Genomic DNA, 15649 nt, shown 5'->3' with positions numbered 1-15649 from the left:
TACAAATATTTGTAAAATTTTTTGGCTGACCCGTTCTCTAGTTCATCCGTATTATTCTAATGATATTTATTACCTGTCGTAAATAAATTAATATTAATACCTACGTGGTCTGTGATTGAGATAGTGAACTAAAGCAAATTCTTTTTAAATGAATTTTTGGGATAATTTTTAAAATGTCTAGACTTAAGGTCAAAATATTCTGTAGTGATTTTGTGATTATTAATTGTCCCCCTCGAAAATAAAATCGACGGGTCTGAGCGTTTTTTTAAAAAGTTAATGGGCTGCCCGTAATTGGCTCTGTTTCGTTTTCGATGCGCCACCCGGTATATTAATTGGCTGTAAATGCTTAAAAAAAGGCCGGGAAACGATTTGAAAAAATGCTTTTAATACTTAAAATAATTTTTCAGGAAGGTAAAGTATGCCTCTGAATGTCTGCAAAAATTATGAGTTATTTTATATGCTTGCAAAAATTGCCAAAAAAGGATAAAAAAATTCCTTAACAAAATATATTAAATTCACTTTAACGTTAAACTAATCTAATTGATTTTTTTCCATCAAATAAGATAACAAAAAAATATTGTATTGCCTAAATTGCATGTAATAAACCCTAAATATTTTAAATGCTTTAAAAAAAATTCTGAAAAAGATAATAACAGTTGTGTTTAATGCCTGGAAAGTCTGGTAAGGATAAAATATATCTCTATAAGTTTGGAAAATATTGCGAATTTTCTTATTTATTTAATTGACTTAAATTCAAATAGACCTTAAATCCTGGAAAAAACATTAAATGCCTCCATATGTTTAAATAATTATCTGAAAAAGATAAAAAAATGGGTTTAACTGCCTGAAATAAAAAAAATGTTTTTCTATTAAACCCTGAAAAATAAATGAAATTTCTTTAAAAGCCCCCAACTTGGAGATATATAATAATTGGTTCCAAATGGTCACAATTTCAAATGCTTGGAATAATTACATATCAAGAAAGTCAAAATATGCCTCTAAATGCCTGGAAAAAATTACAAATAGTTCCATATTCTTGCTTGAAAAGGAATAAAAAAAAATCACTCTAATGTCAACCTAATCTAATTGATTTTTTCCTATCAAAGAACATAAAAAAAAATTTTATTCCAACAAGTGGATTCCAAAAAAAAAACACCCAAATATTATTTCCCACATGCATAATTCATATACCACTCGCTTTTCGATAATTTAGCCCACGTTGGTATTGATATGCCACGTACGTCTTTCCCGAAAGCAGTGCACACATCGACTGGTTTGCCTAAAACAAACACGGCGCTGTGAAGCATTTGAAACTCATGGACAAACTGAATTAAATGTTGTTTAATAAGTTAATTACACAAGAAGTACGTACACACACACACATATAGATAGAGGACGTTATTATGGAACGTAGAGTACATAATTCCCTCTTCTGTCTCTTGTGACTGACACCTCTCCCTCTCTAGCCGCTCTCCCCTTCAACTTATAAAGGCTTCTATGGAAAATAATGTTCTTACTGCTACTAGGAATATTCCTAGCACTATCATCGTAATCCTCATCAGTTTGGTCGATCGCATTAATAGGTTTCTCTGGGATGCCTCCACCATCTTCAGCCCCGACCACTTGCACCCCCGACATCCCCAATCTGACGCAATCAAATGACCATTCGAGCAGGGTGAAATCTTCCCAATTAGCCTCAGCATCCATGCATAAATGCATGTTCCTGTCGGTGAAGTATACGTTGGAGAACTCCATGCAGACTTTTATAAAGCGGAACCGGGGGGGTCTTATACAGATCGGAGGCGGGTTTTTACCTAAAATTTTCATATGAAAAAAAAAGAACAGGAAAATAGAAAAAAATGACGTACCAGAAATTTCCCTTTCGAGAAATGGCACTCCATTAAGGGACATGACGGCCCGCACGGCGAACTCCTCCGGTTCATAAGTCATATTCACACAAGCTTTCTGGTTAAACCTATCCAGGATGTATCCCGTACAACATCCGCATTGTCCCTCGAAACAGGAACAGGGCAGTCGAAAGTTCGAAAGCAACGGTTTTCGCGTCGTGCTCAATATTGCCACTGGTGCACTGCTTGACCCTACCGTTGCTATTGGCTCGTCTGTCTTGTTTAGGCCTAAAAAATTAAATTAATGATATTGTTTGTAACAGATGTCAAGGGTAAAGAAGATTAACTAATTAAACTGATTTTTTTAATTTGGCATAACTTTAATGGACATGACAACAATTTTCTTATAATTGCACGAAACTGTAATAGATATTATTGTCAAAATACATTTAACGAACATCATTGTCATGGTAGAAAAGACTGTTTTTGTTAAGAGCTAAATGAAATTTATTAATCCGGGATTTTTATATAAATAAAAACTTTTTGTTGGGTAAAAATGCATAATTTTAATGGACATGATTCTCACATTGTTATGTTAGGGAAGATTGTTTTTATTAAGGGCTAAACGTAATCTATTACTCCGTTAATTTATATATTTTTTTAGTTATGTTTCCAGGTAACTAAAGCCAGTTTTCATACCGTTCAGGCATTTAGAGTTTATTCGAGGCACTTTTATAAATGATTTATTTCGGAAATTTAGAGAAATTTTGAATTTTTTCCAGGCAGTTTTTATTATTTATTCCAGGCATTTGTATCCACTTTGATATATCTAGGGTAATTTAGATTTTTTTTTCAGAAATCTTTAATCATTTTTTAGACCTTACAGGCAATTATTTCAGGAATTCAGAGTATTTTTAAAATTTTTCCAAGCATTGAAACCACTTGGCTTAAAATGCCTGGAATATTAAGAAAATGGGTTTAGGAAAATTGAATTGCCTTAAAGATCAAAAAAAATTATGCAGAATACCCGGGAAAATTAACAGATGCCTCCAAATGCCTGGAAAAATTAAAAAAGATGATTAAGATGTCTTACTTTAATGCCTCTGATATTTTTTAAGGTTTTCTGACCATTTTTAGGCCTTTCAGGCAATTGAAAATTTTCAACCGTTTCGAATAATTTTTTCAGGAACTTAGAGTCATTTTTCACTTTTCTTAGCATTTGAACCATGTGGGTTAAAATGCCTGGAATAATAATGGAACATCTTTAAATTTAAACAAAAAATTATAGACCAAAAAACAAATATTTAAAGTGCCTGCAAAAATTACAGATGCCTCTGAATGCCTAGAAAATTAATTTTAAGGGGCTTAAAAATAAATTTAAATGCCTAGGAGAATCAAAAAGTGACTTTAAATGCCTCAAAATTCCTAGAAAATTTATTTAAAGGAATTTGAAAATAGCTTTAACTGCTTGGCAGAATTAAAAAGTGACTTTAGATGCCTGTAAAAATTATTTTAATTTCCGTAAAATAAATTAAATTGACATGGATACTAACAGAAATTATACTAAGTACCTGAAAAAAATTATAAATGTCTGCAAAATTAATTTGAAATGGTTAAAAATTGCTTTAAATGCCTAGGAAAATTAAAAATTTATTGCATAAAAAAAATTGCCTTGAATAGATAAAACAATAAATGTAAGTGCCTGGAAAAAACTATAAATGCTTTTAAGTACCTGGAATTATAATTTAAATGGGTTTAAATGGCTGGGAGAATTAAAAAGTGACTTCAAATGCCTGGAAGAATTAAAAATTTATTTCAACTCTTAAAAAAATTAAATTGCCTTGGAGAGCAAAATAAATTATACAAAGTGCCTGGAAAATTATATGAATGCCTCCAAATGCCTGGAAAATTAATTTGAAGGGGTTAAAAAATAGCTGTAAATGCCTGAAAGTATTAACAAATTACTGCATATGCCTGAAAATAATAAAAAATTAAAAATGATTTTTAATTTCTCAAAAAAATGTAATTGCGTTAGAGATCAAAAAGAATATTCAAAGTGCCTGGAAAAAAATACAGGTGTCTCTTAATGCCTGGAAAATTAATGCCTGGGAGAATTAAAAAGTTTGAAAATGCCTAAGTTTTTTTTTATTAAAAAAAAAATAAATTGCCCTTTAAAATTAAACACAAAGTAATACATAAATGCCTGATGCCTTGACAAATGCCTTTAAATACCCGAAAATATCAAATAAATCACTTTAAATTCCTAAAAAAATTAACTTGACTTGAATACCAAGAAAAATATACGTAGGTCCCTGGAAAAAATTATAAATGCCTCCAAATGCCTGGAAATGTAATTTAAAGGGGTTTTAAAATATCTTTAAATATTTGAGGGAATTAAACAATGACTCCAAATGCCTAAAAAAATGTCGCACGTTTTTCTTATTTAAAATATATCTATCTCGATAAATACCCAATAATGTAGGGTATAAAACCACTCAAAGTTACGAGAATAAAATTGCAATTAAACCAGTATCCACCACTCCAAATTAATTCAAGAAAAGTTATACATAAAAAAAACGATGCTTATTAAATTAACGATTCTTTGTGAAACTGATTCTTTTAGAGAGGAAAAAAAGGTGGTATTACGGGCCTGAATAAATTTCCCTTTTAGAAATTTAGACAGTAATCGAGAACATCGCATAATCGATCTGGATATGTATATCCAGAATGGGAACGGTCTACTGCGAAATTATTTGCCAAAACGTAATTATCTTTATGCCCATCGTTTTACCGGGCCATTTTTTAGGGGTGGTTTTGCGGAAAGGGATATTAATGGCTGGTTAACTGCTTGCCCAATAAACACTGCTAACGTTCGCTTTAAATGGTCAACGCTGTCTTATCGCCTCCCATTTTTTTTTTATTTTTCAAAAAATAAAATTTATCTCTCCCTCAACTATTGTGCGGCCTTTATAGAAAAGCCATGTATTATCTTCGTTTTGTTTGACACAACACCGGGAACATAAATATTACGACACATAAAGTAGCTCTAATGTTATTTTTATTTTTCACGATGACAGTAACATATCAAAACCATTATTGCATGAAAGAAAATATAGTCTTCCAGCGTATTATTTGTGTGCCATGTAAGTTGGCTTTATATCAACATATTTTTGTATGTAAAAGCGTCTGCTGTCAATCCGTGTCAGGTAACGTATAAGAGAAACTGAGTGTGCAGTCGCCATTATTAAATATTAGCTAAATTATTTTTATATTGATAAACAAATTAAAATTAAAAAAACAGGTCCTACTGCGGTCCTGACTGTCCGCTTTAGAAGTTTTGTTGCCACAGAGCTGCGCGCGCCGCCATCTTTAATATCAAACCGCTGGTTTGCTACGAATACAATAGGGCCGTACTCGAACCTGCTTATTTAAATTTAATTAATCATTTTGTATTTGATGTGCAACAAATTATGCAGGGTTTATTAAGGTTAAATTAAGCACCCTGTGTTTTTTAGTGTTAAGGCATATGTGTAGATTAGCTTGTGCAGCAATTAAAGGCGTAAAAAACATATTTATTTACTGCCTAAAAGATTCCCTGGTATATGTAAAAAGTGACCCTAATAGACTGGAAACCAGAAATGTTTTTCTCAAAATTTGTTTTTTTTTGCACTATTTAAAAAACACAATAAAAAATGTTTTTATTTCCACATTCCTGAAAGACGTAAATATTCACCCCCAAGAATTCCGTAAAACAGACAAATTTTTTTCGAAATTGCTGGAAATCGTGAATTTAAATAACAATATTATTGCATTGGTCAGCAGCATATAAAAAATAAGTCGAAATTTCTGGAATATAATGAAAAATTACTGAAAGGTATAACAAAATTAATGCCTGGGCCTGGAAGGCATAAAAAAATTATCTGAAAAGTCCTGGAATATTTTAATTTTTTCCTTATGCTTTATACAGTATTAAAAGATGAATTTAAAGAATTATTTGTAAAAGAAGACACAGAAAGGAGTCCTTCCAGATGCCTGGAAATTCTAAAAAATTTCATTAAAACATAAAAATTTTTGAAAAAAATTACTCCAAAATTCACAAATTATAAATTATAATTCCTGGGATAAATTTTTAATAAAATTTAAAAAAAATTACTTCAAATGCCTTTCCAAGCATAATTTTGTCATTTATTCGAAGCATTTGAGGTCATTTTTATTGAATTTTAGTTATGTGAAAGAATTTTTCTTTTATTCCAGGCATTTTTATTATTGGAATAAAATAAAAAAATATTTCAAATAACTGAAAAAAGTCCAAAAACCTGGACTCTCAAAAATGACTTCAAATGCCTGGAATAAAATAAAAAGTCATTTCAAATAACTGAAGCACGCTCCTGAAATAACACGAATAACATAAAATGTCTGGAATAAATTAAAAAAATTTTTTTTATTAACTGAAAACCTGGATTAATTTTTTTTTAATTGCGTCAAAAATTACATGAAATGCCTGAAATAAAATATTAAATTATGTCGAATAACCAAAAACCTGGTTATGAAGAAAATATATATTTTTTTAATAAACATAATTTTATATAATTAACCAAAAAAAATGAAATTACGAAAAATACAAATCAAAGTAAATAAATACAGTCAGGCAACTAAAAGGCATTTTAATCAGATTTCCGGAAATCTAGAACAAATTAGTACTACTTGAATTCTAGTGATGCTTGTGAAATATAAATTTTATAGTAAATATAGTTAAATTAAATTAAAAAAAATATATGAAACTGTAATAAATACACGCTGGGAAAGGGATAGGGTAAAGGAAGGAGAGGGAGAGGGGGTTATGACAAAATGCTTGGAAAAATAATTGAAAAATGTGAAAATTCTTTGAAAAACTTGGTATATACTTTTTTTTTAATTAACTGAATTTAAATAAAATAACGTCAAATGCCTGGAAGAATATAAGGAAATTATTTCAAATAACAGAATTTTTTTTAATTAACTGAAAAACGGTCCAAAAACTTGGAATATAATATTTTTTAATTTATTTGAATTTCAACAAAAATGACGTAAAATCCCTGGAATAAAATAAAAAATTAATTGAAATAACTAAAAAAAAACTAAAAGTCTGAAAAAAAAATTTTTTTAATTAACTGAAATTCAACAAAAAAGACGGCAAATGCCTGGAATAAAATTAAAAAAACCTTATTAAAGCATACACAATTTAGACCTTAAAAATTACCCTAAAACCATATAAAACATGAAAAATCGTCTTACATAAATAACTGCGAAAAATTATAAATGAAAACTGTGACTTAAAAACGTACAAAAATAACGCCAAATGCCAGAAATAAACCAAAAAAAAAATACCCTGAATGAAACTAAAAATTAATCCAAAGTGACCTAAGGGCCAAAATATTAAAAAAAAAAACCCTTAGTCTCACTTTTTTTATATTTTAATTTATTATTCCGACTTAACGCATATACGTTCAGCGACAGTAGCATCTGTCTTAGCGCGTCTGTTTCAACAAAAGCCAGAGCTGAAACTGTGATTTGTTGCCTAATAAAGTGGTTTCCAAAGGATTTGGCTCGACATCAAGTTTGTAAAATTTACTTTCGCATTACTGGCTACCCCTAGACAGCCAATTATTAATGTGCGACAGTTTTAGCTGTGTGCCCGTGAAAAGACTGTGGTGGCGAGAACTCAAGATTGCGCCATCGCTACATGTATATTTCACCCCCGGTTTTTTTCCTCTTGTTTTTTTTACTCACCCTTATGGTTTATTTCACTTGGAAAAGCACTTTTGACGATAAATGTTAGGCAGACCGCGATTTTCCACATAATGCTCTCTGTTCGATTAAACATTGACGAGTACTAAAACGAGTTTCGTCGGCGTGTTATGCTGTTGTACCACTTTCTCCCATAAAGTCAATATTATGTGCTTTCTTCTCGCTTTTTGATGATGATCGTTAATTATAATAAAATTTACAGTGGGAGTGAGCGAGAAGATTTTTCTTTTAAGGAGAAACTTATACTCTAGGCACTTTTCGAGCAGAGGCCCTTTTAAGCTCTTTTTAGGCAAATTTTCAGGACCCTTGCTCGAGTGAGAGGTGAAAAGAATACCAAACAGGGCTGGAAGTTTCGTCGTTTTGCCCATCTAGTTTTAGTGCTTTTATCAATGATATTAGGCTATTTTCTCACGTAATGGACACTGACATATATATAGTTTTTGCTTTCAGGTATTGAAGTTCGGTTTTCATGGTTTTTCGGACACTGAACCAATGTTTCTCAGATTTTTTAATTAATTCCGTTAAGTGCCTTAAAAATTAAGTCCCTTTTGCCAAACATGACCGTTTAATTTTTATTATTTATACTATTATTTGTCTGAGTGGATTTTTTTAATTGAATACAAAATTAACCAAGCCAAGACATACAAAGACATTGTTTCATTTGTTTTAATCTTCATTATTTTATTTATGCCCCTTATATATTTGCATTTTAATTTTTAGTTTTAGTAAGGTTATGTCTCTTTTAGTTTATGTATTTTTTTTAGTTATTTGTAAATCTAACCACTTTATTGTGCCCAATATTTAATTATAATTTTTTGTTACTACATGTAGCTTTAATGCTTATATATTATTATTTTTTTGGGCTATTTTAAGGAATCTGACATATTTGGAAATTCCAGTTATTTAACGTAATTTTATATGTCATTTGACTAAGAAAAATTTATTTAACATTCCTCAATTGTTTGGTCAAAATTACGTCATTTGACTGGAAGAAATTACGTAATTTGACTGAACAAAAGTGACGTAATTTGGGTGGAAAAAATTGCGCCATTGAGCGTTATTTGACTCTAAAAAATATTATCTAAAATGCCTTAAAAGCCTGGAAGAAATTACGTCATTTGGCTAAAAAAAATGACGTCATTTCCCAATAGATGTCATGAACAAATTTACATCAATTGCCTGGAAAATATGACGTCATATGTCACAAAAAAATAATATTTTGAATGCTCTATTGCCTGAGAGAATGACGTCATTTGACTGAAAAAAAAATGTAAATGCCTCAATGGCCTTAGAAAATGACGTCATTTGACTGAAAAAAAATTTTAAATGCCTCAATGGCCTTAGAAAATGACGTCATTTGACTGAAAGAAAATATATTTAATATTCTTTAATTGTTTGGAAAAGTTGACGTCAAAGGCGTTAAAAAAATTATTTAAAGTGCATTAATTGCCTGGAAAACGTGACGTCATTTGCCTGGCAAAATGACGTAATTTGATTGGAAAAAATTACGTCACTTACCTTGGAAAAATTAAAGCACTTGACCAGAAAGTATGACGTCGTATGGCTTAAGAAAATTATGTTCAAAACACCTTATGTGCCTGGAAAAATTGACGTCAGTGATCTTGAAAAAATAATGTGATTGAACTGAGAAATATGACGTCATTTGGCTAAAAATTTAAATATAATGCCTGAAAAACTGTCGCTATTTGACTATAAAAAATATTATTTAAAATGCCTTAAAAATCTGGAAATGTTCCCTGATTTTACTAAAAAAAAAAATGACGTCATTTTCCATTGATCTGGAGAAAATGATTTCATTGAACTGGAAAATATGACGCTATTTAACTGGAAAAAAAATATTGAAAATGCCCGATTTGCCTGGAAAACACGACGTCATTTGCCTGAGAAAATATCGTCCTTTGACTAGAAAAAATTACGTCATGTTTTCCAGGCAATTGATGTACATAGATCATAAATTAATTTTATTAAAACAACGAAATGGAAAATGAATGAACAAAATGAAAATTATGAAGCCTCGAATGTTTAGAAAACAGAAAAAAATTCATGAAGTAATTTGCCAATAATTATTCTTCCTTATTTTCCAGGCATTTAAGGCCTAGAAGGCACTTAAATTAAACTGTAAGAAATTATGGAAATATATTTTAAATCCCTGGAAGACTTAAAAAAAATAATTTAAATGCCTGGAATGACATGAAATATTAATTCTATTGCACTTAAGGGCATTTAAAAATATTACTTTAAATGCCTTGAATATATAAGAAATTCAAGGAAGACATGGGAAGTTCCATTAAGTGCGTCGCAAATTGATTTCCCTTTTTTTCCAGACACTTAAACACTAAAAGGCACTCTTAAATCAACTTCTAACTAATGAATAATAATAAAGATTATTTTCAATGCGTGAAAAGAAATTTAAAAATTACGTCAAATGCCTTGAACGTATAAGCAACTTCTCGACGACGTAAAACATGCCCTGGAATGTCTGGACTAGAAGGCAAAAGTACTCCATTAAGTGCCTCAAAAATTAAGGCACTAAATTTTTTCCATATTTTCCAGACGCTTAAAGAAGGCACTTAAATTTAAATTTTAAGAAACTGTAGAAAATTATTTTAAATTCCTGGAATACTTTAAAAATTGACATTAAATGCCTGGAATAATATAAAAAATTGTTTTTAATAAAATACTACCAACTGCCTCGAATATGTATGAAATTTCTGGAAAACATTGAAAATGCCCTCGAGTGCCTGGAAGGGAAAAAAATTGATTAAGTGCCTCGAATGTTAAGCCTTTTAATTTTTTTTCCATATTTTCCACAGACACTTAAGTTATACTTTAGAAAAAATATGGAAAACTATTTGAAATCCCTGGAATAACTAAAAAAAATTTCGTCAAATAAAACAAAAATACTTTTAATAGTCGAAAAACATTTTTAAAAAAAACTTAATATGCCTCAAATATAAAAAACAAAAAGTCAAAATTATAGACAAAGGATTGTACTGAGTTGATTACACGTGTTTCGGCTTGTAGCAGGGCATCATCAGATCTACTTTGGGGAACTTAAATGAACTCAAATTATTAAAAAACAGTACATTTTGCAAAATATTAAAATTACAAAAGCCTGATTGTATCTATTTATGCCCTTGCCCTATTTATGTACGATGCGATATTGGATCAAAGAATGCTGGGGTCCAACCAGATTACATTGACAAACAATTGTTTAATTTTTTTTTTTATTTTGGTAACATTGGGGTAAATTAACCTTATTTTATTGAGTATTTGTTTCAAACCCTTTGTTTGTTACTTTAAATTTTTGTTTTGTACTTTATCTACTAAGTCACTCAGAGTTTATGGACTATCTTAGTGGAGCCTTAAAAATATATAAAAAAATTATTATTTCCAGGGACTTGAGCGAAAATTTGCGGTATTTAAATGCCTGGAAAACGCACTCGTAGCTGAATAATGCTGCATGCTTAAGCATCATCAAAGTACCTACATCCTAAAAGGAATCCGACTAGACACTCGCAATAAAAGTCCATAAAATATTAAAGGGGTTGTTCTGGAGGATTGGTTTCGGTTGCCGGTTCCTCTAAAGTAATGGTTTGGCAGGCAAGGGGCACTATTAACTAATGAAAATATGGTGTAGTTAGTCCTGTGGGCATACCGGGAAACCAATATATAGACATATATATAGGTATCAATATCTCGTCGTCTAAAAAGCTTTCCTTTTCCAGACTTGTAACCCTTCCCACGTGTGGCCGGGTCCCACAGGACCCAGTCACTTGCTTTCCCGTCCACGTCGCCATTGTGTTGTGTGTAACGTTTGTCGTCCTGGATTTTCGCCTTTCCACCGTGACAAGCGAAACAGTGCGGACCTGAGGGGGTACTTGTTGTTGTCCTATATATATATATATATGTTATACGTATACGTACGGCCCTGACGGAATGATTTGTTAGAACCGTCACGAAGCCAAACCAAAAAAGGAAAATCCACAAAACTAAACAATACTTTATTGGCTGGAAAGATTTATATGTCGCCACGATGTGTTTTAAGCTGCATTGGCAAGTTACACTCATTTATTTGTTGTCAAATTTAAATTCATTATCTCGGGAGTGTAATAATTAAAAAAAAGAAGGCATTTATTTCCAACAGGTTTGTTACCCAATTACAAGAAAAAATTTAGAAACAATAGAAATAGCAAAGCAGCAAAATTGCAAAATATGTATAAAAATAGAAAATAAAAATGCTTAACATTCTACGATTTAATTTATTGTATTTTCAAGGACCCTCTCGTAATTTTCTATGCCTCCTAAACAAATCATTGAATTAATTCAAATTCCTAGAGGACATAAGAAACTACTTTAAATGCCTGGAATTAAATCAGAATTATTTGAAATAAACGAAAAACCGGGAAAATTATTTCCAATATACATAATCAGAAGAATAGGTCAAAAAAGGGAAAATATACCCCCATAAGAAGTGCCTTAAAAAAGAGGGAGTACAAGAACCTTGCCTGGTTTGACTTCATTAATTTTGTATTCAAATCCACTAAAACAAATACAGTATAAATACTAAAAATGTGTATCATGTAACCAACAAAAAAAAAAACAAAGAACAAAGTGTTGGTGCATCGTTCCATAGTTGTTTTTATCTAGCAAAACTGTCACAATTCCTAACGTAAAATATGACGGTGGCGTTAAACTAAAAGACTGAAAATGACTGCTGAGCGAAACAAACGGCCGCAACGCAAATCATTTTGGCTTTTGGTTTTTAAAACGGCAATGATGCTTGGTAATCGTTTTATTTCACCCCGTTACGGTCCGAAGGGTTTTACATTTTTTAAATCTAATAGGGGGTGTCTACTGCTCGGTTTACATGCCCCTATTTTATTTTATGTTTTTTTTTTGTGACGCCGCGCATCTGTTCTTGTTGATTAACTCGTGCCGAAAAATTAAATCTCTTTATTGCTATAATGCAATTGACGCAGCCATTTGCAAGTGTGTGGAAATTGTAATAATTGACGTCTGTTTTACAGGGGCATTTTTTCATTCAGTTGCATACTTTTCGCTTTATTTGGCAACTAGCTACCAGTCCACACGATCTTAACTTGCGCAGTATAATCACTGGCCGCTGTAGGGAATACACAGCGGTATTTCTTACGTTAACATAACTGGTTTGGCTTGGGTTGGGTTAATTTCAATACCACGTTTACCTAAAGAAAAAAATATTTATACCTGTCAGGTATAAAAAAACATTAAGCGATAACTGTACTAAAAAAAAAAGACAAAAACATAAAAAAAAATAAACAAAACACCAGAAACCGAATGGTCCTTTTATTGCGGATCGCTTCTTCTTATCGGGAATCACGTGATAAAACCCCTCGTCGCATCTGCGAGGGCATTACCGAACTTTCTTTATTGATTGGCTTTCGAAAAGGGCAACGGATTCGAATATATTACCGTTAAAGGAATTACGGACGAAAATGTGCCATCTATGTAAATATCCCTAACTTATCATCGCGTAATCAATAAACGATTGTTTTTTCGCTTCTCGATTCTGGGAAGGCCACATTTTGATACCATTCGCGCCATCTTTTAGAGCTATTCTGAACATATTCCATATAGCATTACAGGAATCTGCAGGAATAATGATTGCCTCTTTTATTGGAATTGATTGTTTTGGTCGCCATCTTTCTTTGAAGGTTCACATTAAACAGGGGCACCAATATTTACTGAATTTTTTTCAAAAGTCAACGCAACAGTCTCAATTTGATAATTCGCGCATTTTTAGATTAAACTTCTTTAAATTGATTTTCCTCGTTACAAGATGAAATATTTCAGTGCGGCAACATCGTAGCAAGATACTAGACGCGGCGTAACCGCCAAATTAAGGTGTTGCGCCGAAATCAATGAAAAAAAGATATTTGACACGCGCTACAGATCGGCGCAAAAGAGCTATTTTAGGTTAAAGGTTTTCTGATAAGTAATTATTTAAATTCATTCATTTGAGTTCTCTTGGTCTCAACTTTAACATTCTGGGCGCAAAATTTGCGCACTTTGAGGCGCAGATTGCCCAAATAATTTACTGCCCAGATTTCGACCGTCAAAAGTGGCTTGGAATGCGCTGAAGATCGGCGCAAACGACCAAATTTTGTATTTTTCAATTAACGTTATCATTTTTGTTTGCTGATGTGCACATTGCTGCACCGGATTCCACACTTTGTGAAAATAATTTATTTCACCAATTTCTGTCGTTAGAAGGAGTGTGACGTGCGTTGAAGATTCATATTACGAAATAATTTTTTTCTTGGACAATTTGGTTTAAATTTTTATTACGTTATTGCATATAAGTTTTCTCCAAAACTTTACATCACGGTCTTATTAAATATATATAATTTTACAAGCTACACGTGTTTCGCTCCTATCGGAGCATCATCAGGCCTAGGCCTACAGCTACACAATCACATTACAACTGTATGGCCTGATGATGCTATGATAGGAACGAAACACGTGTAACTTGTAAAATTATATATATTTAATAAGACCGTGACGTGAAGTTTTAGAGAAAACTTGCAACAACGTAATAACCAAATTGTCGAAGAAAAAAATTATTTCGTAATTTGGATCTTGGACGCACGTCACACTCTTTTTAACGACGGAAATTGGTTAGATAAATTATTTTGACAATCTGCACATCACCAAACAAAAATCATAACGTTAATAAGAAAAATTTGATCTTTTGCGCCGATCTTTAGCGCATTCCAAGCCACTTTTGACGGTAGAAATCTGAGCAGTAAATTATTTGGGCATCTGCGCCTAAAAGTGCGCAAATTTTACGCCCAGAATGTGAAAGTTGAGACTAAGAGACCTCAAATAAATGGATTTTAATAATTACTTATCAGAAAACCTTTAATCTAAAATTGCTCTTTTGCTCCGATCTGTAAAATTATATATATTTAATGAGTCCGTGACTTTTTACGTTTGTTTTTGTTTTTTTCCTCAAGTTACCTTACACAACACCAACACATTAATTATGGACGTGTTTTGGTGCGCAGACCTTCAAAACAGATTACTGCACCGATTTCTTCCGTTAAAAGTGCGTGCACGTGCGCTGATAAACGACGCAAAAGACCCATTTTAATTTAAAATGTACATGCAGTTACCAAAAAATTAAAATTATATTAATGTCATTTTCAAGACTTGGTGCGTCTTGCTTAAAAGAGCAATTTTAGCATTTTTCGAATAACGAAATGATTTTTACTTCACTCGGCATTTTAAATTTGCCCGCGCTTTTGTCATAATTTACTGCGAGTCTAGTCCCACCTAACTGTAGATTCTTGAACTGAAATGTGCGCACGCTGTTGCGCAGATCGTCCAATTAAGTTTCGGCCGTCAAAAGTAGGTTGGCATGCGCTGAAAATCGGCGCAAAAGTCCACATTTTTTATTTTTCAAATAACAAAATGATTTTTTTCGGTGGTGCGTAGACCGTCAAAATTGGCTACTGCATTGATTTTATTCAGATCACCAAAATTATTTATCACTTTCCATTCTTAAAGAGTGTGGAGTGCGCGAAAGGTCAAATTTGACATTCTTCAAACAACGAAATAATTCTTTCTTGAGCAATTTAGTTTGGCACCCTCACATCAACACAAACTTTGTGGAAGGGTTTCCATGCGTAGACCGTCAAAACAATTTACTGCGCCGACTTCTTCCGTTAAAAGAGGTTTGCCGTGCGCTGAAAAACAACGCAGAAACTCAATTCTCAAGTTCTGAACATTTGATCAGCCCAAACGACTTAATCACTTTTTTGAATAATGAAATGATCCTTTATTCTTATAATGAGTGACAGATTTAAATCTGCCCGCGCTTAAAAAAAAACCTTAATTGAAAATGATTGCTAATGCTATTTTCAAGATCACTTGCAACATACCCGGTAAGGACCTTTAATGTTGATTGATGACGGTCCGACGTAAAGAAATTATCGTATTAAAATAGTCAG

The 15649-nt window shown here is 31.9% G+C and overlaps 1 protein-coding gene across 2 annotated transcripts; it reads right to left on the bottom strand.

The window, feature by feature from the left end:
- Positions 1-1067: 1067 nt before the first annotated feature.
- LOC126748284 (uncharacterized) lies at positions 1068-7759 on the bottom strand. 2 transcript variants are annotated; one of them, XM_050457404.1, is made up of 4 exons: positions 7617-7759; positions 1869-2135; positions 1373-1814; positions 1068-1279 (listed from the first exon to the last, which is right to left on the bottom strand). In XM_050457404.1, the coding sequence occupies exons 1-3, from the start codon at positions 7708-7710 to the stop codon at positions 1402-1404; spliced, it is 774 nt and encodes a 257-aa protein (XP_050313361.1). In that variant the 5' UTR covers positions 7711-7759; the 3' UTR covers positions 1068-1279; positions 1373-1401. The 2 variants fall into 2 exon arrangements, with proteins under 2 accessions (XP_050313361.1, XP_050313360.1); XM_050457403.1 differs by having other exon boundaries at positions 1068-1814.
- Positions 7760-15649: the final 7890 nt, after the last annotated feature.

This window comes from Anthonomus grandis, chromosome 22 (genome assembly GCF_022605725.1).
Source record: "Anthonomus grandis grandis chromosome 22, icAntGran1.3, whole genome shotgun sequence".
Classification (NCBI taxonomy): Eukaryota; Metazoa; Arthropoda; class Insecta; order Coleoptera; family Curculionidae; genus Anthonomus; species Anthonomus grandis.
The sequence above is the reverse complement of the archived record's forward strand: the minus strand, read 5'-3'. Positions and strand labels throughout refer to the sequence as shown.

Excerpts from the sequence above, each read along its gene's own strand:
- LOC126748284 (XM_050457403.1), bottom strand. The coding sequence starts at position 7,710 with ATGTTTAATCGAACAGAGAGCATTATGTGGAAAATCGCGGTCTGCCTA. Across the intron at positions 2,136-7,616 it reads AAGTGAAATAAACCATAAGG|GCCTAAACAAGACAGACGAG; the intron begins GTGAGTAAAAAA and ends TTAATTTTTTAG. Across the intron at positions 1,815-1,868 it reads TCTCGAAAGGGAAATTTCTG|GTAAAAACCCGCCTCCGATC; the intron begins GTACGTCATTTT and ends TGAAAATTTTAG.